The sequence below is a fragment of the Zalophus californianus genome, chromosome 13 (assembly GCF_009762305.2).
Source record: "Zalophus californianus isolate mZalCal1 chromosome 13, mZalCal1.pri.v2, whole genome shotgun sequence".
Taxonomy (NCBI): Eukaryota; Metazoa; Chordata; class Mammalia; order Carnivora; family Otariidae; genus Zalophus; species Zalophus californianus.
The window spans coordinates 35,765,768-35,790,913 of NC_045607.1; the positions used below are offsets into that span (position 1 = coordinate 35,765,768).

At 45.5% G+C, this 25,146-nt stretch overlaps 1 protein-coding gene and 1 long non-coding RNA gene across 9 annotated transcripts; one reads left to right on the forward strand and one right to left on the reverse strand.

Moving 5' to 3' along the window:
- The first annotated feature begins 2,567 nt into the window (after positions 1-2,567).
- LOC113934398 lies at positions 2,568-14,279 on the forward strand. Of its 2 annotated transcripts, XR_003523664.2 has the most exons (3): positions 2,568-3,756; positions 4,055-4,156; positions 14,129-14,279. It is a non-coding gene; the product is annotated as an uncharacterized LOC113934398 (long non-coding RNA). The 2 variants fall into 2 exon arrangements; XR_003523663.2 differs by lacking the exon at positions 14,129-14,279 and having other exon boundaries at positions 4,055-5,026.
- On the reverse strand, positions 4,880-25,146 carry CLTA (clathrin light chain A). Of its 7 annotated transcripts, none has more exons than XM_027615303.2 (7): positions 24,798-25,143; positions 18,966-19,003; positions 16,620-16,737; positions 11,799-11,910; positions 7,434-7,487; positions 6,283-6,318; positions 4,880-5,324 (listed from the first exon to the last, which is right to left on the reverse strand). In XM_027615303.2, the coding sequence occupies exons 1-7, from the start codon at positions 25,012-25,014 to the stop codon at positions 5,153-5,155; spliced, it is 747 nt and encodes a 248-aa protein (XP_027471104.1). In that variant the 5' UTR covers positions 25,015-25,143; the 3' UTR covers positions 4,880-5,152. The 7 variants fall into 7 exon arrangements, with proteins under 7 accessions (XP_027471104.1, XP_027471108.1, XP_027471105.1 ...); XM_027615306.2 differs by lacking the exon at positions 4,880-5,324 and adding an exon at positions 5,353-5,761 and having other exon boundaries at positions 24,798-25,146; XM_027615307.2 differs by lacking the exon at positions 7,434-7,487.

Below are 25,146 nucleotides of genomic sequence, written 5' to 3' on the forward strand. Positions count from 1 at the left end.
GCGACTGCCTTCAGCTCAGGTCATGATCCTGGAGTCCCGGGATCGAGTCCCACATCGGGTTCCCTGCTCAGCGGGGAGTCTGCTTCTCCCTCTGACCCTCCCCCCTCTCGTGCTCTCTATCTCTCATTCTCTCTCAAATAAATAAATAAATTAAAAAATTAAAAAAAAGAACTAGAATTAGAACTGGAGCCTGGAGATATATCTGAATTGTTATAATCTCAGGATAAAACTTGAACAGATGAGGAGTTGCTCCTTATGGATAAGCAAAGAAAGTGGTTTCTTGAGATGGAATCTACTGGTGAAGATGCCGTGGAGACTGCTGAAATAACAAAGAATTTAGAAATTACATAAACTTAGTTGATAAAGCAGCAGCAGGGTTTGAGAGAATTGACTCATTTCAAAAGAAATTCTGTGGGTAAAATGCTATCAAACAGCATCAAATGTTACAGAGAAATTGTTCATGATGAAAGGAGGAGTCAGCTGATGTAGCAAACTTCATTGTCTTATTTTAAGAACTTGCCCCAGCCACCCCAGCCTTTAGCACCCACCACCCTAATCAGTCAGGAGCCATCAACTTCGACAGCAAGGCCCTCCACCGACAAAAAGATTACAACTCGCTGAAAGCTCAGATGATGGCTAGTATTTTTTAATTAAGGTATGTAAATTTTTTAGACATAATGCTGTTGCACACTTAGACCAGTATAAGCATTTATATGCACAGGGAAACCAGAAAACTCATTTGACTCACGGTATTGCGATGTTCTCTCTGTCACAGTGCTGGGGAGCTGAGCGTGCACCATCTACAAGGTAGGCCTTGCCATGCTGTACATGTGATTTGTTTTATAACTGGACATTTGTACCTTCTGACTCCCTTTACCCATTTCACCCACTCCCTCCCCACCCTTCACCTTGGACAACCACCAGTCTCTTACTGGTTCTATCTATGAGCATGGTTGTTGGTTTCTGGTTTTTAGATTCCACATACGAGTGAGATCACAGAGTACTTGTCTTTCTCTGACTTTGCCCTCAAGGTCTATCCATGTCACAAATGGCAATATTCCGTTCTTTTTTTATGGCTGAATAATACTTCATTGTGTGTGTGTGTGTGTGTGTACGTATGAAAAAATATCTATATACAGAAAATGTATAAAAATGTGTAGATACACATATTTGTATATACACGTCTATATACACATATTCTTGTAGTTTTATTTTTAAATCTTTGAGGAACCTCCACACCGTTTTCCACAGTGGCTGCACCAATTTGCTTTCCCACCAACACAGCACAGGGTTCCCTTTTCTTCACATTCTCACCAACACTTGTCTTCTTGATAATAGCCATTATAACATGTATAAGGTGATAGCTCATTTGTGGTTTTGATCTGCATTTCCCTGATTGGGGATATTGAGCATCTATTCCTCTATCTGTTGGCCGTCTGTGTATCTTTAGAAAAATGTCTATTCAGATCCCCTAATTTTTATTTGGGTTTTTAGTTTCTGCTATTGAGTTACAGGAGTTTTTTATTTTTTTTAAAGATTTTATTTATTTGAGAGAGCGAGAGCACAAGCAGGGGGAGTGGCAGAGGGGGGTGAAGCAGACTCCATGCTGAACCCTGGGATCATGACCTGAGCCAAATGCAGATGCTTAATTGACTCAGCCACCCAGGTGCCCTGAGTTATAGGAGTTTTTATTTTAAAAAGATTTTTATTTATTTGACAGGGAGAGCACAGGCAGGGGGAGCAGCAGGCAGAGGGAGAGGCAAGCAGAGGGAGAGAGAAGCAGGCTCCCCGGCTGAGCAGGGAGCCTGACACAGGGCTCTTAATCCCAGGACCCTGGGATCATGACCCGAGCTGAAGGCAGACACTTAACCGACTGAGCCACCCAGGTGCCCTTATAGTTTTTAAATATATTTTGGATGTTAACCCCTTAGCAGATACGATTTGCAAATACTTTCTCCCATTCATCAGGTTGCCTTTTCACTTTTTGTTGGTTTCCTTTGCTGGGCAGAAGCTTTTTAGTTTGATAACAAGTCCTGCTTATTCATTTTTTCTTTTGGGGTACGATTGAAAAAATCACCAAGATCGATGTCAAGGAGCTTACTGCCTATTGGTTTCAGGTCTTACATTCAAGTCTTTAATCCATTTTGAGTTAATTTGTGTGGGTCTAAGATAGTGATCTAATTTTCCCAACAGAATTTACTAAAGAGACTTTCTCAATTATATATTCTTGCCTCCTTTGTCATAAATTAACTGACCATACATCCATGGGTTTATTTCTAGGCTCTCTATTCTGTTCTATTGATCTAGAGCATACTGTTTTGATTAGTATAGATTTGTAATATAGTTTGAAATTAGGGAACAGAATGCCTCCAGCTTTGTTTTTTCTCAAGGTTATGTTGGCTATTTGGGGTCTTTTAGGGTTCCATACACATTTTAGGATTGTTTTATTTTTTGTAAGATTTATTTATTTGGTCAGGGGAAGAGGGGCAGAGAGAGAGAGGGAGTCTTAAGCCGGCTCCATGCTGAGCACGGAGCCTGAGGCAGGCATCAATCTCACAACCCTGAGATGAGACCAAGAGTTGGTTGCTCAACCGAGTGCTACACCCAGGCACCCCTTAGGATTGTTTTAAAATATGCCATTGGAATTTTGAGAGATTGCACTGATTCTCTTAAGTTGCTTTTAGTGTGAATATTTTAATATTCTTCCAATCTGTAAACATGGAGTATCTTTCCATTTATTTGTCTTCGGTTTCCTTCGTTAATCTCTGAGAGTTCTCAGCGTACAGGTCTTTCACATCTTTAAATTTATTTCTGGGTATTTTGTTCTTTCTGATGCCATTGTAAATGGGATTGTTTTCTTAATTTCTCTAGTTTCTTTAGTTTGTTGTGCGTGTACAGAAATGCAAAAGATTGCTGTATACTGATTTTGTGTCCTGTAACTTTACTGAATTAGTTCCAACATTTTTTGGTCTTTAGGGTTTTCTATATATGCCATGTTATCTGCAAATACTGACAGCTTTACTTCAAGATTTACAGCCTTTTCTTTTTCTTGCCTAATTGCTCTGGCTAGAACTTCTAATACTGTGTTAAATAACTTTTAAAATCTGACATAAAAAGCAAAGTGGCCTCAATAAAGAAGTTTAAATGTTGAACACTGAGTTCCTGGACCAACTCCCTTCTTTTTATGGAGCCCCCTGTGGGTAATGGAGGCATCAGAAACAGTTCGAAGTTACTGCTGTGGAACAGACCTCAAAACTTAAGAGGTTCAAACAGTAATCATTTCTCTCATGGTTTCTATGGATTAGGGATGTAGGAAAGGTTCTCCTTGGCAATTCTGACTCAGGGTATCCGATGCATTTGCAGTTAACAGTGGCTAGAGCCAGAGTAGCAGGAGGTTAGAACACTGGGGACTGGCCAGGCATTTCTGCCTGTCATTTCAGGGTCTGTGTGGGCTGGTTTGGGCTTCATCACAGAATGTGGCTTCAGGGTGTTAGTTTTACGTGGTGACACAAGGACTACCAGCCTACACAGCTTGCATATTCCAACAAACCAGCTGTAAGCTGTGTTGCCTTTTATGATGGAGCTTTTGGAAGTCTCATAGCCGTACTTTTGTCATATTAACCAGTCACACTTTTTGATCTAGGGAATATCAGACTTTACTGATCTTTTAAAACTGCCACATCTACCCTCAAGAAGCCCTTCTGGTGTGGGAGGCCAAGACTAGTCCAGATAACACCACCAAGAGAATACCAAAAGGTAAGCTGCCCCAGGTAGAAGCCATGGGACCTCACGGAGGGGGGTAAGGGAAGGCACTGGTGGAGGTGACCTTTGAGCTGATTCTTAAACTGGACTGACATTTTTGAAGGAATAAATGGTTGGTGAACAGTGAGTGATTACTTGGTTGCAACCAGAAGTGGCTAAAGGGAAGGAGTGAGCAAAGAGGCCAGAAATGTGAGCCAGATCAAAGAATGCCCAACTAAGAAGCTTTGTGGGGGGGGGGTGCGGGCAGGGAACACACGGGCAGAGAAGTAATGAAGTTTCCTCTTTCCTCCAGACCTAATTACCATAGGAGAGATGGCAGATTCTCCTTGCCAATACCTACCCTTCTGAGCGGTATTACAGGAGTTTACATGAGTCTCCAACTTGGAAATATCAGGTAACTATAAGCAGATTTGACTTGGCTTTATTACTTGCTCGAACCATTGCCTGAATGGAGCACAGGGTCTTAGTGGTACCTATTGTGTAGATCAGTATGGTCCAGAACTTTGTGATGATGGAAATGTTCTATGCTGTGAAGTTGGGATGCTACCTAACCACATGTGGCCATTGAGCGTTTGAGATCTAGGGCTAGAAATGTACTTTTATTTAAATAACCACAGGTGCTTAGTGTATTGGCCAGTAAGGCCTAGTTGAAGGATTTGACAAGTGAAATAGCAGAGTTGCTAGGGCTGGCATAGACCCCCATGTGTGCTGTGGGAATCCAGAGTAAGGGGACTAGCCACACAGTAACACCACCCTGATTCAGGTTTACTGACTGAATCTGAAGGAATAATATATAGCCAGAGAGACCCCTGTTGAAAAATACTATCCAAGACCTTAAAGTAGGGGACAGTGGCAAGAGCCAGCTGGGAGAAAATGTCTGGGTTGGTGAGGGGATTTCCCAGCTCTATTATCTCAGCTGGGCAACGAGAGGTTAATTTTTAGCCACAGAACCCTACTATCAATTGTTGTAACTAACTTGGAGCTCTCTGAGTTCGAGGCAGGGGTGGACATTCAGTGGCTGTGCCTCTGTGGTCCTAGAAATGGTAACAGGAAAGTCTTCATCCCTTAAAATCTCTCTCCAAGCTGCAGGTCTTGAAATCAGTAATGAAGCTTCATGTTTGTTTGAAACAAATTTATTCTCAGAATAATGCACAAAAGTAGAGGTTGAGGTTACCTTTGGGAGGCTTTCCCCCCCCCAACTCCTCCCCCTCCTCTCTGGCTGCCAGCAAGAACAGAGCTGAAGGAAACATGCAATCACAAACAATGATCAACTCTAAAGACAAAAAGGTTTGGTCCAAAAGAACTCAACATAATTAATCCAATTACTGTGAAGAGCTTCACTGAGTAGGATTAAGATCTTGCAGATGTAGTGTTTCCACAGGGTGGCTCTTCAGTGCACCAAGGGGGCCTGCTTGAGGGAGATGAGGACAGAGCGCATGCGGGAGACGTCTTTGGCCTGCTTGCTGGACTTGGGGTTAAAGTCACACAGCCGGGCCACCCGTTCCCACTCAGTGCCTGGGGACGACTCGTCTATGTCGTTTACAAAGGCTTCTTCTGCTGCCCTGGAAGCAACAACACAATATGTTGGTTTAATGCAGAACCCCCTCCCCCGTGAGCTACCTGGCGGCTGCCTTGTGACAGAAGTGACTGCCTCTTCATGCCTGACTTCCTTGCGTTCTGGTTTTCCAAAGAGGAACAGCCCCTGGCTCAGGTCAGACTCGGGAGCAGACCCGTGGCCAGTTCTCCTAGGCACAGGGTGCCCGGACCGCTGTGTAAAATGTTGGAATACAGGTGTTTGGTTCAGGGCTCTCTGTCGATACAGAGCATTAAAAAAGCAAGTCCTTAGCCAGCTATGCACTGCCTTCAGCAACAGGAGCAAAGCAGCAGGCCGGTCAAGAATGTGCACAGGAGTTGATGGCGGGCTCTACTGAGTTTCAAGTGAATTGAGAGACTTCTCAAAAGCCCACCGGTCATTGCACGATAGCCTCTGGATTTATTCCTAAGACCAGAGAGAAACAGGGCAGATCAAAAGGAATTCAAGACACAGCTCCCATGCGAGCAGCAGGCACTAGAGACTAAAGCCATTCTGGAAGGGGGTTTGTTAGGACATTCTCCAGTTGAGCTGCAAGTTGGCCATTTTCCCTCCAGTCAGGTGCCTTGGGCCACTCAGGGCACGCTCTGGAAGGGGTGGGTGCCCAATGGCTAAAGAGCCAATCAATGTTAGCTGCTTTTGGGTAGGAGGCTCCTCCAACATTCTTTCCCATCAAGGTCAGCCCACCCCCAGTTGGGAACTGGTGGGAGTTACAGCCTGAAAGGACAGTGGAAAGAGGGAAGACACACTCTATTCATCTACTCCAACAAGCATCACGGGCAAAGCGAAAGCGATGGAGATGACCGGTCTGTGGGGACGGAGGGGTGGCACGCTTACAAGGATGGCCGTGGCAAACACTGCTGCAGCCCGAGCCACTACAACACTTCATGGCACACACAGTTAGGGGCAGTGAGAAAGGTTTACTTAACTGTTCTAGGCTGTAGCAAGGATGGTTTATGTTTGTGCTTAAAGGTGAAAAGAAAAGAAACGAGAGAAACTTTAGGTCAGATATAGAAAATGAGAATGAGCTCAATGCAGATGGTCAGTAAGCTAGACATGCCCTTGCCACTCCATCTACACTTGGGAACGTGCAGCTGGCTTTGCTGGGCCACCCTGCTGCCCAGCAAACCCAGACTCGACCTTTCCAGTCTCCAGTTCTACGCCAGAGAGAATGTGCAAAAATCAATCCAACACCACCTGTAAGTCCAGCATTTCACAAATCTCATTGCAAATGCATCTGGGGACCCAGGAAACCCCGCTCTGTATTCTAAAGGGATGAACATGTCGAGGTCACAGGCCCTAAGATAAGACGCTCTACAGACAGGAACCTATCGTCCACCCTTCCCACCTGTGGTCCTTCCTTCTATTACCCTCATCTCCCTTACATCAAAATGGAGTCCTAATTTTTGAGGAAACAGCAAGCATTGTTTCCAAGTCTTCTTCGGCAATACTGCTTTGAATACAAGAGTCAAATGTTTTTCCAGAGAAGATGCAGTTTTCTTTGGGGGAAAAAGCCATCGTGGCCTATGAGACAGCTTTGGCTATCCCAACCTTAAAAAGCTGGGGCTTCGTTGTGCTAAAGTGGGGGGATAGGCATCAGAAGCTGGCCACTAAACAATTTCCCACATCAAGAGAGAAACAGTTACAGGATTCCCCCCCCCCCGCCCCCAATGAGACAACCTCCTCTGCTCCCAAGGGAGTAGCAACCAACCCCACATGTTCTTCAAAAGAACCAAACGTAGAAAGTGCTGCCCCACCTGGCTCCCAAGCAGGGGGGCAGCAGTGGTGGCAGCCACCCCAGTCCCAAAGCCTTCCCCAACCAGGTCACAAATGACCCACACTTTAAAAGGGAATCCAGTTCCTTCCCTCCAAAACCCCAAATGTGGAAAAAAGGCTCTCAGAGTTAAAGGGAGTCACGCTTCTACAAGACAATCGATGGATCATATCCCCAACCTTCTCTTAGGCAGTCCCCAGAGTGCCAGTTTGAAATATTTAGAAAGCAGAACTTGTGACATAACAGGAGCATTAACTCTAAACAAAAAGAATCAAAACAGGAAAAAGAATTAGTTTTGCAACATACACATAACCAATCACGTCAGCGAAGGGTTGTTTGTAGAAAGCTTCATCTGCCACCCTAGACAGCAAGAGGTCCAAAAGGCAGGCAAGCAGGCAGGAAAAAAGAGAGAACATTGAGAGGCAGAAACATCTCAAATCCATAACAGAGGCACGACTGTGCTCCGGGGCGCTGCTCCCAAGGCTGGGTGCTCACCCAGGGAAGCTTCAAGTGCTGGAGACTCCAGCAGGCAAGGTTCCCCATGGACCTTCCCCCTGGGGATTCTCCCGGGTGAGCCCTGCCAAGCCCTTCCCAGCATCATCCCTGCCACCGCGAGCAGGTCTCGGCACCCACTTCCAGGGAAGCCCTTTTAGAGCTACTGCGTCCACTTGATCCAATCCTCAACCCCGACAACATAGGGCACCGTGTTCTCATCAACACTTTACAGGTAACAGGAGGCCTGGACAGGAAGCCCCTTGCTCAACCCCAGGTGGCAGCAGAACTCCCAAGCAAGCCTGCCTGGCTCTTTTTACCAGACAGTAATGCTGCCCCCCAGCTGGCAGGTGCTCAGGAAGCTGGGCCACCTTCCTGCAGCCTCTGGCAAGCTCATGAGCCATCACGCTACGCGCCAAAGCCACTTCTGTCTTGGATTATCCGACTCCTGCTTCCCCGCCCTGACTGAATGGGATCACTTGTCAGTCATCTGGGAACAGATGTGGTCATTTCAAAATCCCCACCTTAGAGGTAAAAGTTGCTGGATGCAAGTGGTCTGGTGCAAAGAACTGCAGCCAAGAGTCCTGGCTCTGGCTTCCTGTCTGTCCCTAAAGATGGTCTGCTCAGTCCATGCCAGACGGGACTGAGGCTGTCAGTCAGTGTCAGGCTGTCACAAGGTGCAGCCCAGGAACCAGACCTTCACTTAACTCTTAACTCATACCATACATGGGTCAAAATGGCAGGCCTCTGGGACAAAAAGGAAAGGGGGGGCATGCTGGGTGGAAGAGTTTCCACCCCAGGGGACAGGCTCGCTTAGACCTTATTGGCCTGGCCAGCCCACCACAACCACTGTGGGTGGGCAGGGTACCTCCATCCAGGAGTTTTACCCTGTCCTTTGCCAGGTTGGTTTGGGGCACATAAGTAGAAGGGACATTTTTAAGGATGATCATGCCTGCTTATTAGCCTAGGCTCCCTTATTTGAAGGGAAATTCTAGTAATTTTGTTTATTTTTATTTAAACTCACACATAGCCTTCCTTCTTTCCCATTTTGGTTTATACATAGGTGGTGGTTTGTGGAAATTTAAAGAAAGCAAAAAGAACAGCCTGATTGTAACTCTAAGTCAGCAGGAAAACAGAGTTGTTTGTGGAGAGAATGAGTGGGTGGGAAAGGAAAGGCAGACCCGCTTGTAAACCCATAATCCTTTTAGTTTACACAAAGGACTAAACGTAATCGAATAAAGGTTGAATGACTACAGTCCAAGGCATCACTAAGACAACAAAAGCCTGATGAATGGCAGGCTTTCACTCCTTTGCAGCTAGCCCCAAGACTATGGAACTCGTCAGTGACAGCATAGCCCCATCCAGGTATAGACAAATGGAGCAAATGGAAAACCATGATCACCATAGGCGGCCCCTCTAGCTGTTTGTTCTTCACTCATCAGAGGGGCCTGAAAGCAGCAATCCTCAGGGAAGCCTGAGGGAAACGGGGGTGGGGGTGGGGGTGGTGGTGGAATGTAGGCCTAACCACAGGGTGCTCAAGCAGTGACCCACATTAATAGCGCCCAGTGGGCATGGAAAAAATATTTGCCATCATGGAGAATCAGGGGTTCCCCAAACTTTTATAAATCTTGAAAGATAAAAAGTTAGCACCAGAGCTCCCTGTAAAAGGGGTAATGTTTCTACTGGCTCCCATGGAGTGTCCCCCCCGCCCCCCAACAGGCTGTCACTAATCATTCATGGCTCTTGTGCAGCAATATTTGGGCCCCAAGTTGGGATAAAAGGAAGGAGATGCCAGCTGCAGAGGAACACCAGACTACAGATGCCATGAAGGCAAGATCTGCTCTCATTCACCCACTGCCCAGCACCATGCCTGGCACAGATGTGCTCCTGAGGTTTTAGGCCAGGGCATCTAGAAGGCAAGAGGCCTGATGATACACTCGTAGTAACAGCCTTTGCTCCCCACCACATCTCTCAAACTGCTTGCTCTGCCTTAGCTCTGTGTGCCACCTAAACATCCAGCTGCTGCAAAAGTCATCGAGAGGAAGACCGATACTTGAAATGAGCACTCTATTTTCTCCTGAGATTCACTATTTACCTATAGACAGTTCTTTTACATATATAAAAGGACTTACTCCTTTAGTCCCATGGGATGCTATTTAGAGAGTCAAACATGGAGGGGGAGTGGTCAGCAATGTCAAAATCTCCAGGGGAGGGGGTGTACCACTGGAAGAAGTCCCCCACGGTTGCTCTAAATGGCTCCCGCCCCAGCCCAAGAAGAGTAAGTCAGATAAAGCATCAAAACCATCCCTTCTATCCTGCAACCCTGGTGACAAAGGCCAGTGTGCCACTAGTTTGACACAGAGTCTGCTCTGTGCCTCAAGGTTTCTGCAAGGCAAGGGACCTGGTTTGGGAAAAGCCCTACATTCTCCGTGAGTGGCAAGTGTAAGTCTCTTCCCCTGTCCAGAGCTTGGGGGGTTCATCTATGCGAGACCATCCAACTCAACATTCTACAATTCTAAGAAAGGTACCAAAGGCCTAAATCCAGGCCTGGAGGGACTAAGCCTTGGTGACTGAGCTCCTCAAAAAAGGTATGCTTATTTGCTGCAAGGACAACGGATGCTGTATACAGACAACTCCTTTCTTTACAGAAGGGATACAGTTTAGCAAAACTGCAATTAGAAACCTATTCCTGACACAGTCATTTTTTACGTCTGAGAATCTATATGTGAGCCTGTTTACCCATCAGGGATCCTGAACAGGGAGGGTCAGCCTGGTTTTACCAAGTACTTCAGGGCAGAATGACTCATGGGCAACTTGCTGGATCAACGGGGCCTCACAGAGGGCTTGCACAAAGCACCCGCTCATCTCCCTTTAGAGATCTGAACTTGTACCTGGGGTCAATCATCTTGAAGGAGCAGAGAATAAAGCAGCCTGGACCTGTCAGCACTTGAGCTGACAGCTCAGGAGAAGCCCTGGTACCAAATGCTCCTCCAAGCAACTCTGCACCAAGAGCGGAGAGCAGTCCCCACCATATTACAGAGCTTCCCCTGGAACTGGAGAATACATCCCCCAGTGGACACAGGCTGCAGCCTGCCATCTGAGGGGCAGCTGACAGGACCCAGGCTGGCCAGCCAGAGACCGGTAGCTGAAGCCTACTGCACAGAACAGTCCATCTCTTCTGCTATCGTTGCCCTCCTTAATAAGCAACACACTCTGGCTGGCAAAGCAGTCCACTCCCTCTTCTCTGACACATTTCCATCTGAGCTAACAGAGGCAAGAGCACTTAAACCAACTTCTGCCTCTGAGGGCAGGAACCTATGGCTCTTTGCCCTGACAATTACAAACACCCCCGGCCCAGTCTGGCCTTTCTTTCCAGTGAGGTAGTGGAGTGACCACGGAGTGAGAGCTGGGCTCTGAATCCAGCAGGGCAGGAAGCCACTGGTCTCCATCAGGGCCAGCAGCACTGCCTCTACCTTTCTCTGAGCTACTTCCAAGTGGACTTTAAGCATGGAGTAGTCCAGACCACAGGTGCCAGTCAGTGGGGGTAGGAGAATGAACTTGGTTTCTCCCCACAACTACTTCACCTTCAGTAAGTGAGTCCATTCTGAAGAGCCTTTTAAAAAAGTCCACTCAAGTTTTTCCTAGACACGGAAGTACCCAGAGAATCCTTAACTCTGAAGTCACCATGTTGGAACATCCTTGGCTACCTAATCACACACACGGTTCCTGCTACCAGACCCCTTTGTAAAGCAGCTTTCAGAGGACAGGGTTGTATTTAGGGGATGCAACATGACCAAGTCTATAATCACCTCAGAAGTACTGAGACCCTGATATATTCATGAAAGTGGCCCTTCATTTCAGGGTTACATTTCCACATGGGGATTTGATCCATGAAATAACTTTCCCTTTTGCTGTTTCATACTATTACAAACAATACAGATTAACCAAACTCTTAGCTGAAGAGCTAAAGCCACTACAACTGGGGTGGCTAAAGGACAGGCTGAATTATGCTCCCAAGACCCAAGAGACTTGCAACCTTTATGTTTCAAGTACTTTTTCCAAAAACTGCAGAGACATTTCGTATAACAGGCAGCACCTGTGAGAACTATACCGGCTGCCAGAAATGAACGTGATTCAATCTTGGAGAACAAACAGTTGCCAGCAGCACCGGAGACTGACCTGTTGTTTGCTTTTGTTTTCTGTAGCTGCTCGTCCTGCCTTGCATACCACTCTTCTAGCTCCTTTATTGCTTTTTCTTTCCACTCTGCTTCTTGCTTCCGAGAATTGGCATCTTTGAAGGGAAGGAAAAGAAACACGAATGAAGCAAAACACAAACTGAAGTTTGCTCCATCAATTTCTTTTGGTCTTATTAAACTTGAGTGTTGTGTGTGTGTGTTGGAAGGACAATAATCAGGAGGGAAGACAAAATTCTATTTCCCTATTTGTACATCCAGTCTCTCATCCCAGTGATTCTATCCAAGTTCTTTCATATTCTCTCTCAGTCCACTGACATCTTAGTGGATTCACCAGTTTTGGGGTTTCCTTTCAGGGTAGGGGAGAGAAGGATACACAGATAAAAGCCTTTGGGGGCACCAACTAGGGAAAAAGCAGTTAGAGGTTTCTTTTTTTTTTTCTTTTTTTTTTTTTTTAAGATTATCTGAGAGCACGCACACGCACAAGAGCAGGGGTGGGGGGGCAGAGGGAGAGAGAGAAAGTCTTAAGCAGACTCTGCCCTGAGTGTGGAACCCAACTCGGGGCTCAATCCCAGGACCCTAAGATCACAGGCTAAAATCAAGAATCAGGTGCTCCACCAACTGAGCTACCCAGACACCCAGGAGAATTCTTTAATAATTATGCTGCCAATATTAGTTCAGGGTGGACTGTTGATATTAGGTAATATTTGAACAAAATCTTCTTACAAACTATAAGACCCCAACTCTGCTTATCGATGGTTTTGTAAAACACAAGGTGGCACTCTCTTAACTAAGCATGGCGGAAACATTTCTATGAAGCAGAAAGCTATTGTTAAAATTACCAGAGGAAGAGAGGATTCAGGAACCAGGGAACAGAACATAGATGTTAAAAGTTGAGGGGACCACAAAACATCTACTCCTGCTTAGACTGCACAGTGAGTTTGTGGCAGGGCCAGGACAGAACTAAAGAAGCTCTAAGGGAGAGGATTGCAGGGGGTTGAGGTGGGGTGGCAGAATCATTAGCAGTTATCCAGAAGGTTCTAGAATGAGAGAGAAAACAAACTTAGCAAGTTTGCCAGACTGGATTTTCAAATATGACAACTAGCTAAAAAGACCAAGTCAGTAGATAGCAAGAGATAGAAATGCAGGCCATAGCGACCGCTGCAGGTGGCATCTAAAGTTACCCTGAGATTTCACTTGAAATACGTTCTTAAGCATCCTCTCTGGTAGGTGTTTTGTAACAGACCTCTCCTTTAATCCTTACAATCCCCGAGAAGGTAAACTCTAGACCCATGTTCAGCACTGAGAAAAACTATAGCTCAGAAAGTTTGAGGAATCTTTCCTAAAGTAAGTGGCAGAGCTAAGATTCAAACCCAGGTCTGACTCTGAAGGTTACACGTTCTTTCTTCATGAAGCTGCCTCCAAAGGGAGGGATGGAAAGGAAAACAAACCTAGAAACAATCACAAGATGTGACTAGAAGGTGGTCACCAGTGATCCAGACAAGAGTTTGGACAGTGCAGGGCCAGAGCCCAACCTGTAACTAGCTAGCATCCTGGAAAAGTAGAAAGCAGTGGTGGTGGCGGTGAGTGAAGGGAAGAAATGAAGCACTTTAGGGCATTTTTAGGTCCTTTCCAAGAACATCTTACAGTAACAACCTGCAGAAGGCTGTGTCTATAACTACTGGAAATAGCTAGTTCGCAGCTAGAAACTCCCCCAAAGTTTCAGATTATAAAGAACTTGTTACCCTGTTATTTAACTTATCAGAGGTGACCTATCAATTTTTTTTTTTTGAGAGATGGGGGGAACCCACAAAGGGAGAGAGGGAGAGTCTTGAGGCTTCCCGCCCAGCGTGGAGCCCGACATGGGGCTCAATCTCACAACCCTGAGATCATGACCTGAGACACCCAGGCGCCCCACTCAGAATTCTTTTACTCAGATTTCCAGTGATGAGTCAAGTCTATACAGCAGACTTCTGATATGTGTCCATGGCATTAAGTAGAAGTGGAATGGAGGGCGCTAGGATGCGGTGGGAGATGCTGTGGGCTGGCAGTGCATGTGGACAAGAAACTGAAAAATACTACGGTTAAAATCTCCTTCTCAAGAGTGGTGAAATCACTTCTGAAACACTACTTTTTGATTGGAGAGTATTTCCTTTCTTTGTAGTCTAAAGATTTTTTTAAAGTTTTAATATACTAGGAATAAAATAGCACAGAAATTTCTCTGAAAAATTAATCTGAACAAAAATTGTAACCATCTGCACAGATTGTAGTTATTGCATAAAACCATCCCTTTAAATTGTCTTCTTGCTTTTACAGATTTTTTAAAAAAGTGACACTGGCAATAAGAATTTAGAATTCTGGGACATCTGGGTAGCTCAGTTGGTTAAGCGTGTGCCCTTGGCTCAGGTCATGATCCCAGGGTCCTGGAATTGAGCCCTGCACCAAGCTCCCTGCTCAGCGAGGAACCTGCTTCTCCTTCTCCCTCTGCTGTTCCCCCCTGCCCCCTGCTTGTGGTCTCTCGGTCTCTCTCAAATAAAATCTTAAAAAAAAAAAACAAAAAACGGAATTTAGAGTTCTTAAATGCTTAGCTCAGTAGGACAAAGATCCAAGCGACAACATAATCTGCATCTGGGCATGAGAAGAGGGAGGGAAAACTGAAGAGTCCCCTTGGGGAACAGGGCACACTGATAGCCATCTTCGTGGGCAGTCCTTCTTACTGTTCATGGAAAAGAAAACTGTGAGAACGCAGTCACCAGCTAAGCTGAAAACCACGCACACTGGTTTCTCTATATTTAGCATCTTGTGCATTCTCACAGCTTTTGCAAAGAAAAAAGAGGAAACTGAAGAAACACCTAATTCACAGACCAATTTAATTCAATTGCAAAGCCCAATGTTTGACTTCAGAAAAGCATCTTAAGAAAACAACACTTCATGGAATATTCCCAAAGTGCCCAATCTGATCACTGAAAGGGCGGGGGGAGGCAATTTTCCCAGACCCCAACATGACCAAAGTGTACTCTCTCCATGGAGCAGAAAACTTTGCTAAACTTCGGGGAAAGAGAAAAGATAAAAGTTGGGTTCTGTAATCTGACAAATACTAGTACCAGCAAAGTCCTGCCTCTCGGCCCACTCAGAAGAGACACACAAGGAACAGGCCACTACTAAAGCTACCAGCATCTCATGAAGACAGTTTTCATCTTTTTTTAAAGCTGCACTATCCAGTACAGTAGCTACTAGCCACATGTGGCTACTTCTTAAAATAGATTAAAACTTCAGTTTCCCAGTCATACTAGTCACATTTCAAGTGATTAAGAGCCACATGTGGCTAGTGGCTACCATACGGGACAGCACAGATCTGTACTACTTCCATCCAAGAAATTCTACTGGAGAGTGCCATAAAGGTCCAAACAGAAGTGTGCCCTTTGTTCTGAAAGCCACATGAATTGGGCTGGAAAGGGAACAGATTTGGCACTAACTGGGTCCTACTTCTAGGTGTCAGTTAACCCTCTCTGAAAAACAAGGAGTCAGTTTTTACTAATTCACTGGTTCCCATGAAGGACTAACAATGCTGACGTTGTTGGTGCACAGAAGAACATCGTTATTTCCAGATATACAATATTTAAGCATGAAACAGATGATGTATCTGAAAGTGGATCAGAAATGTGTGTGTATAAAACATATACATACATACATGCTTCATTTACATAAAGATAACCCAATATGGCAAAATGTTAATCACTGAATCTAAGGGGGTACGCACAAGTTCATTTTACCCTTAACTATTTGGTTTGAAATTTTATTTCAAGTTTTAAGTAATCTCTACACGCAACGTGGGGCTTGAACTCACGACCCCAAGATCAAGAGTTGCACGCTCTACCAACTGAGCCAGCCAGGCACCCCTGTGTTTGAATATTTAATAAAAAGCTGAGGAAAGAATACCCCATGGCTTTATCTCCACACTGTGCCATACCTCTGCAACCCACCTACATACAGATACCAAGTCTCCTGATCTTGACCAAAAGCAAGAGCCCACGCACACAGTTCCTCACCAAAGGCCAGGCCGGCTGGCACTGGTCTCAGCGGGACAGCGTACACGACATGCATGGTGGCTAGTGGATGGAGGGGGTACGGGCTATGAAGCAGGGCGGACATCAGCTGAGTTCTGACGCTACTGCTTCTCAGCTGTGTGATTCAAAAACTTGTTCGAGAAGTCTCACTTTCCTCACTTACAAAAACATACAAACTTAGCTTACAGGGATATTAGAGTAGGAAAATCAAATTGTACACGTTTCCTAACATACTTCACATTTTCTTCTTAAAGCATTACCTTAAATTCAGCCTAGAAACAATAAATGGACCTTGAAGTCTCTTACCCGGAGACCTTCAAGTTTGCACAACACTCTCATAAACACATTCTCAGACGAACCCTGGAGGTGGTAACACTGCTCTCACCCCACAGACGAAGAAACAAACTCTACAAGGTTTGAACCACTAAGTGCCCACAGCTCGAAGAGTTAAGGCTGGACCTTGAACCTACTCTTTCTTCACTGCAAGCTCAGGACTCTGCTCTGCTCTTCCCAAGAGGATGCACTTGGTGGTGGCTCTCTGAGCTGCCCTATTCCTCACAAAATGGCCTGTAATTAAGCATCTCCCTGTGGGTGGCCTTGTGACCCCTCAGGCTGAGGAAGAGATCTTCTCAAATACTAGACAAGGACATTATGGCTAATTCCAGTTAAAAAGGGCTAAGAGTCAAGGTCAACTATTCCATTGAAAACAAGACACCCAAAGACAGAAAAAGATTCCTTACCAAGGGCTTCCAAGCGTTCCGTTTGCTCTTCTCTCCATTTACGGATACTTTCAGGCTCTGACTGCAATCGATCCACTTGTGAAATAGCTGCGTAACTGTCTGTTGGACCATTACTCTCCTTAACACAAAAAACAATTGTGTTCTATCAGTACCAAACACGCCTTCCTGAAATGCGCTTCATACACGGTAGAACACCCCTGGTTATGTACTGACGGCCACTTTAACATGTTAAAGGATTACCTTAAAAGCAACAACACAACCTTACATGATGCTCATAGGGAGCTCTCAACATTACTGCACCTAATCCTTACAATCCACAAGGGAGGCAGAGTAGTTGTTAGCCTGCCTCTTAATAACTGGGACAGAAGTGGGAGAGAGGAAAGCGGGGGAGGTGGGTCATGGATTGACTAGGAAACAGTGTTAATGATTTTAGTTTCCTCACTTGACACACAGCTTGTGTGGGATCTTCAAAGTAACAAAGGTAAATACACTGCACAGCAAGGCCTAGAACCTAAAACTTCTAAATGCTATTACATGCAGGAAAAAGAGCGCTTGATACCACCTAACCAAAACAGGTGATTTCTGGGTAAAAGGGAGTCCAAAAGAAAACATGTAGTCACTAGTCACACCAAGAAAAAGAATAAAAAGGCAAGCAAATAGGAGTCACAAGTTGGGGGGGGGGGGAATGCGGGGCAGATTCTTTATAGTCGGTAAGGTCTGACAGCTAATAAACTGATAAAACTCAAATAGAATTTAATCTTTAGAAAATTTTTCACCTGTTGAACTAGGGAATAAATTCCAGGTTCACCTAATCAGACTATAAAAAGATGGAAGAATTATTGAAAGTATTAGTAACTAACTTATTGACATTTTCCATGTGTCAGGCACATAAAAGTTTTATCTCCCATGCAACTTGCAAAGTTTTGATTCTCATTTCACATTTGATGGGACTAACCTGAGGCAGAGAGAAATGACATGTCCACTTCACAGCTAGTAAGAGGTAGAGCCAGGTTCTAAACCCCATTCTGTCTCACTCTAAGGGCTAAGTTCTACCAGGCACTGGAAACTAGAGTCCAGGCCAGCTGCCTGTTTTTGTAATTAAATTCTACTGGAACACAGCCAGGTGCATTCATTCATGTACTGTCTGTGGATGCTTTCACATTACAGCAAGAGTAGTTTGACACAGTTACGACAAAGCTTAAAATGTTTACTATCTGGTACTTTACGAAAAAGTTAGTCCATCCTTGGTTTAAACCAATTAGACTAACATCCTTCCTGCCGGTGAACTGGTTGAGGGATGGGCAGAAACCCAGGCATAAGCAAAGCATCATGCTATTTCCCCAGGCTGTAGTGACTACTTCCAGTTGTTCCAGAAGGAAATGCAAGATTTTTGCTGGGTGGTTGGGAGAAGAGGAGAAACCCCCATCTTGTTCTAGATAACATGTCACGCACATGAGAAGCCCACAAGTGCTGTAGTCATCTGACCACCAAGAAAAAAGCTTGAGCACAAAAATGCACACTTAGCAAGCAGAGCCAGAGTCCCAGGGGAACTGAGAGTCCTGGTTGAAGGACACTTCAGTTATATAAACCGGTAAGATTTTTTGTGTTTAAGCTAATCTGAGTTGGGCTGGCAACTCAACGCCTAGTGATACAGAGGGAAAATAATGGCAGTCACCACAAATTCCAGCCCCCCTTCCCCCAAGACAATCTCAAAGGTTCAAATGCTGGCCCCACTGCATACCAGCTGTTACTTTTAGACTACTTTGTGCCTCAGTTTCTTCATTTGTAAAACAGGAATAATAGTACAGGTCCCCCAGGTTGTTGAGAGAATTAAAGAGTAAATATAAACAGTGCCTGACAGTGCATGGCACAGTGTTTAAATTAGCCATTGCTATCATCACCATGAAAGCTCATTTCTTTTTTTTTTTTTTTAAAGATTTTATTTATTTATTTTGAGAGAGAGAATGAGATAGAGAGAGAGGGGGGAAGGTCAGAGGGAGAAGCAGACTCCCTGCCGAGCAGGGAGCCCGATGCGGGACTCGATCCCGGGACTCCAGGATCATGACCTGAGCCCGAAGGCAGTCACTTAACCAACTGAGCCACCCAGGCGCCCCTGAAAGCTCATTTCTTGAGAGTAAAATCAGTAATACTAGGGCCAGGTCAGTAACGTTTTAAAGGAATGATCAATGTCACTTCTCTTCAAATCCTTCCATTTTAGCAGGTAACATACCCAGTAATACATCTAGGAAAGTCAAAGGAGTGGGGTCCTTTCTAGGTCAATCAATTGAAATCACAAGAAAGGAAGACTCAACCACTATCTTTTAACATAATCAGAGTATTCTGTACCTGGTAGTACTCGCCATTCATCACTCCATCCACGGCATCTGCAAGACATAAAATTTCAGTTGGTCAGTCAGGACTAGTCAAATGCTGGGCCAAAGCATTACCGAGTCTAATACAGTACTATCTGCCTCAGGTACCGTAAATTATACTAATGCTATCCCTGTGCTACGCACTAGACAGAAAAATGAACGACTTCCTGTTTAATGAAACCAAGATGTGCTTATACACAAATTACTTCACCAAAATGGACAAATCTATACCAAACCCCCAGTTCAAAAGCTTTTTGATCTTTTACCCTAGAGAGAGAACACAAGGATGCCTGGCAGAAGAGTCTCATAGAGCAACAGTGTTTCTCCATGAAAGTTCTGGAGAAGGCAGAGTGGGGCCTGGAATCATTCAGTGAGCCAAGGACATGCAGCTTCATGTTCAAACCAAGGTGCTTTCTTGGGAGTCAGGACTCTCCATCCTGTGCCTGTAGACCTAAAGGTCTACAGTTGAGACTTCCTGAGCTAATTTCTCTAGACCCCTGGAACTAGTCTGGGATAGTAAGATTTGGGCATACCAAATTAAGCCAGTATTTTCAAGGATACAAGTTACAAAAAACTCAAAGTGTGGTGTACGATCCAGTCTTACTGGCACAATTCACTCATGAGCTAAATGAGAAAGTCCATTTGAAAAATGTGGAAATGATCTTTTTTAAGTAAGACCTAGAGACCATCAATCCACATAGCATAAAATGATAGTCCACAGGCTGAACACATTTAAAACACACACTATTAAGTCAGAAAACTTCACAAATTCAGGATGTATAGGTTTTGGGGCAAGGGCAAGCAGACAGAAGATCTGGCAATCTTGGGCCTGCTTGAGAGGAGGGCAGCCTTTACATCCAGCACGCTCTGGTCTATCTGCCAGGACCCCAGGCTCCCCCACCCCTTTTTTTTTTTTTTAACCCATTCAGTGTCTCAGTCATTCAGCTGCCCGATAAGTATGCATCCTAAGCCCTGCCCCAGAAGCCATCACAAAGAGGCAGTCTGCACAGGGCCGCCTGCCATCCTTTCGAAAGCCTTGATACAGACACCATTTTTAGCTTCTGCCTACACATTCTGAACTCTGGATTTGTTGGCTGACCCATATTTACTACCTACTATGTAGGACTTCCATTATTTTGTCCAAATTTTTTTTCAAACTACTTCAAACTACTTATTTGTCCAATTTCTTTTTTTTCAAACTTACTGCATGGGGTGGGATAGGGAAGGTGACAGAAGAGATGCACCTAGTGCTCAAAAACTAATACAAGTATTTGGGGGGCATATTCAGTTGCTTCTCAGTAAGAAATCCCTTCACCTAGAACCGCTAGCACAGACCGTGCCCGGTGGGCAGCACCGGAGCTGCCCCGCACGCTGACACCATGCTGGTCGCCCTGAAGACCCTCCAGCAGCCGACCTTCAAGAGAGATTCTTGGGTCACAGGATATACATTTTAAAAACTTCTAAATGCCGACCATTTGCCCCCTTTTAGTGTCTCATTTATATTACTACCAGCAGCACATGACCGCCCCATTTCTCAGACTCTTAGTGAATACTAAAGATGGAGTTTTAGGTTTTTAAATTTTTGCTAAGTTGACAGCAGGGAAAAAACTTAGGTGGCTTTGTCCTGCCAATCTCTTTTCCTGTGAGGTAATCATGCAGCTGACGTTTGATTTTCTTCTTTACTGAATTGTCTGAGTTTTGCCCACTTTTCTGCTATCTTTTGATCTCTATTCACTTTATATTATTTGTCCTCTCATATTACAATTATTCCCCCATTGTCATTTTTTTTTTTTTTTTAAAGATTTTACTTATTTACCTGATAGAGAGAGACACAGTGAGAGAGGGAACACAAGCAGGGGGAGTGGGAGAGGGAGAAGCGGGCTCCCTGCGTGCGGGGCTGGATCCCAGGACCCTGGGATCATGACCTGAGCCGATGGCAGACGCTTAACAGACGCTTAACGACGGAGCCACCCAGGCGCCCTCCCCCATTGTCATTTTATATGGTTTCTTCTGGTACTAAAAAAACCCAAAAATGCCTCTCTTTAATCCACCTGGAATTTATTTTTGCATAAGATAGAAAAGAGGTAATTTTGACTCCTAGAACTTATAATGGTTAGCATGGCCAGACCTAGGCCTAAACTCTGGTTAATATATTACATTTAACACACCAACTATCCAGTTAATATATTCCAGCCCAGGGCCATTCCCAATAGGAGAGCCTTTGATCACTACACCATACACAAAACTAGAAGCAATTTTCATCCCATACCTCCTAAGTCACATGCTGCCTGTCCGTTATGACCAAAGACTCATCCAAATCCACTGGCAAGTGCTTTGAGCTCTTATTAGTTACTGTACTGACATTCAACTGGCCCAAGTCAAAGACCTGCCTGTTGCTACAAAACATACAGAAAGACATCTTAAGACAACCAGGCTAAGCAACCTGATGCTCCAGAAGGAACCTTTCTGGGGCATCTCAGGAACTCGAGAGAAACAAGGGCCAGAGTAAGTTTCCAGAGAAGAAATTTTGTCCCAAACCCACCTTCGACTTCCCATGGTGCCCATGCACTGGAAGTCAAGCAGATGTGGGTTTGATGAATCCCAGTGGAGACATGTATTAGCTTGCTACCTTAGGAACACTGCTTAACTTCCATGATGCTTTCTTTTCTGAAATACGATGCCTGCAGGTACTGCGTGAATCTGCAGCTACAGAGAACTGGCATGAGGTAAGCGTACAGTACTAATTGTCAAGCATGAAATTTCCCCGAACTTTTCTCCACCACTGCTACCAAGAAAGTTACTCTCCTCCTCCAGAAGGCTTTCCTTTAATTCACGTGCCTCTCTTCCTCCTCCACGGAAAGGCTTGTCAGAAACAACAACCGGTGCCTCACTGCCGTACTCTCTCTGGAGCTCCTTAATCATCCCTTTCTCCAACCTCCTCGGCCCTCATAGTTGAGGGCTTTACAACAGCTCTAGACTTAAGCGGCCTCTTTCCTGACTACTTGCTCTTCCTCAGTATCTGAGCCACTTCACTCAGCTGGTTACCTTCCACCTTTAAACTTACCTCCCTTGTCCAGATCTCCTTACAACTGAAGGAATCCTCCAAGGCTCGGGCCCTCCAGTTTTTGCCTGCTCCCATCCTTCATGGGAGTTTTCCCCCAGGCTACTCGTCCATCTATGTTAGAGTCTCCTGCTGATGTATCTCTGTATAGTAACATATCAGATACAGGGCTCTCTCCTAAATGTTTCCTCAGCACACCCCAAGGCCTACAGGCTTTGTAATGCCTCTCTCTTCCTACTCCCAAGGAATAAGAGTATAGCCAGGTACCGTGGCAGTAATATACCAAGTACTGTGTGTAAGCACTTCACAGGTCCTACTGTAGTCCTAGTAAGCCTATGTGGTATCTATCTGTACTGTGTACTGGTGAAAAGGCTAAGGCAGGGCAGTGGCGGTTACCGAAGCTGCCTGAGACCACAAAGTTAAACTTACACTCAAGCAGTCTAGGAGAGCACAGAATCTCAACCACTAGAGTGCCTCTTTTCAAAGAAAGTAAGTGTCCAACTAGTTCTCTAATCCCCAAAGGAAGTGCTGACCACTGCACTAGTGCCAACCTCAATTACACTGTCAGAGGTCTGGCTCTAAATCACTAAATGCTTCGTTCACTAAGAAAGTCCTTCCTAGAAACTAAGTCAGCAGTCATCCCTTCCTTCCCTTTGCTGAAAGCTTAACGCACAAGGGATCTGTGTATCCAAGTCTACCCTTTCACCTCTCCAAACTGCTCATCATCAAGATTTGTCATTTCTCTACAGGACTCTTGGACCTGATATTTTTGTTCATACCTTTCTATCTACTACGTGCCAGACACCCTGCTAGGCACTAGGGATACAACTGTAAGCAAGAGTGACATTGTCCTTGAATCAGGACAGTTTTCTAATTATGGGTCCTGATTCTAACTCTGTCCTACCCAAGGCAGCCACACTGCCTTTGAGAAATGACAATCTCTTGTCCCGTGATACCCCTGCGGAAACAACTGCAACAGCATATGGTACAGTCGACGGGTAGGGAAACTGGGGGCATAGCTAAGAACTTGCCCTTTTTAAGTCATTTCTCTGCAGGACTCCTAAGTTTTCTCATATTAAATGAGAAAAGTAAACTAAGGATCTAAGAAGTAAATTTTATGATTCTCAGGCAAATGTTAATAAACATCACCCAACAACAAAACCCTACTGACTTAAAGCCAACTTCATCTCCCAGCCACAACCTGGTTCAGTCCAACCTGCTTGCTGTAATTCGCATTTTTCAGGTGTATCATATGTTCTCGTGTAAATTCTTACTGGAGGGCTAATTTGCTTAGGAGGTAATATGGTACAGGATAAAAACTCAGAGGCTGCAAAGGAGCAGTCTCCCTCTCCCTACCCCTCAAAAAATGGCTCCGCCTGGCTGGCACAGTAACTTGAGATTTCTGAGTCTGAATGCTTTCATAGAGTACAACTCTAGCGCACCAAAACCTCAGTCTCCAGGGCGCCCGGGTGGCTCAGTTGGTTAAGCGACTGCCTTTGGCTCAGGTGATGATCCTGGAGTCCCGGGATCGAGTCCCGTATCGGGCTCCCTGCTCAGCGGGGAGTCTGCTTCTCCCTCTCCCGCTCCCCCCTCTTGTGCTGTCTCACTCTCTCAAATAAATAAAACCTTTAAAAAAAAAAAACAAACCTCAGTCTCCAACACTCCATAGTATCTCATTCCCAGCAGGTTTCTCTCATTTATGTTATCTGCCTGGCTCCTTAAGGTTTGAGGTTAGAGTAGTACAAACACTCCTATCTGCCCCACCGGTGCCCTGTTCTCCTTTAATTAGAATTTCTTTTTTTTTTTAAGTAAATGAAAACCCAGGTTTCATTTCTTCCAGCTAATTTCCTACTTCCTCATTCTACTGAATAGGTCCCTTCCACTCATCTTTTCCTCCCACTGTAATTCAAAGCATCACACACAGGTAAGGCATTCAGAGGTCACACTGGCAGCCTACTGCTCATTTTGTTTGTCTTTGCTTGAGTTTGGCTGGGAAAAGGCCACCCTACATTCTCTATTCACTTTTTGGAAGACTAGTTCAGGCTAATCTTAAATTCTGCTTAGGCAACACTGCCTACCAAAGCTGTTCCTAGAGGAAGTAGAGCTCCAGAAATCCCAGCCATAATCCGTTCAACAAATGGTAAAACTCTTATCCTTCTTTGGCTGGAGTTTCTTCCTCCAGGATTAGAACACCCTTCTTGAGTTCCCTATTCACGCCTCCTTTCCTCCCCATAATCCAACATTCTGTACACCTGAAGTGCTTAAATACTGAATTGCACTGCCGTTTTTGTTTGTATATATCTCAAAAATGATACTAGTATTCTCATTTTTTTCTGCTCTCCTTTCCTAATAACTGGTTCTGTGCCGGGCTCAGGCTTGCCTTTAAGTCTGGCCAAACTGCGCCAATGCGGCTGTGTTTCAGAGGCCAAGCTCAAAGCACAGTAAGTGCTCAATGAAAAGTTCCTGGACTGAACGGGCTTCTTCGAGCTCTTCAGCCTGTCACCCTATTTTCTTTGCTTTCTCGCTCTGCCCCGTCCGGGAGCACTCAAACATACTCATACCACTGAGAAGGCTTCCCGAACCTAGGTTTCTGCTATGACTTGGGCCGGGGTCTCGTTTTTCTCCTTGCACTCTTCCTTAACCTCCCGGTTCAGCAAGAAACAAGAGTGACACAGAGCCCTCAGACCCACCCTGGGCCGAGTTTCTATACAAGCCCTCCCGCCCCAAACGCCGCCGCACTCTCACCGGGACCCCCTGGCGGCTCGCCGTGCGGCTGCGGCCCGGGGGCACCGCCGTCCAGGATGGCGAAGGCCTCGTCGTTCTCGATGCCCGCAATCTCGCTCTCTTGCTGCGCCAAGAAGGCCGCGGCCGGGTCTTCTTCGCCGGCACCGACCACCCCGTTCCCTAGCGCGGGGCCGCCGGGAGCGCCGGCAGGAGCGCCGAACGGATCTAGTTCAGCCATGGCGGGCAGTTCAACGGCACGGACACCAACGTTGAGCGACACGCCGACCGACCCACCAACACCGCGCCCCGCAGCGGCTGCTGTGGCGGCGACCGCGATCCGACGACAAGCGGGAGGGAGAAGACGGAAGCG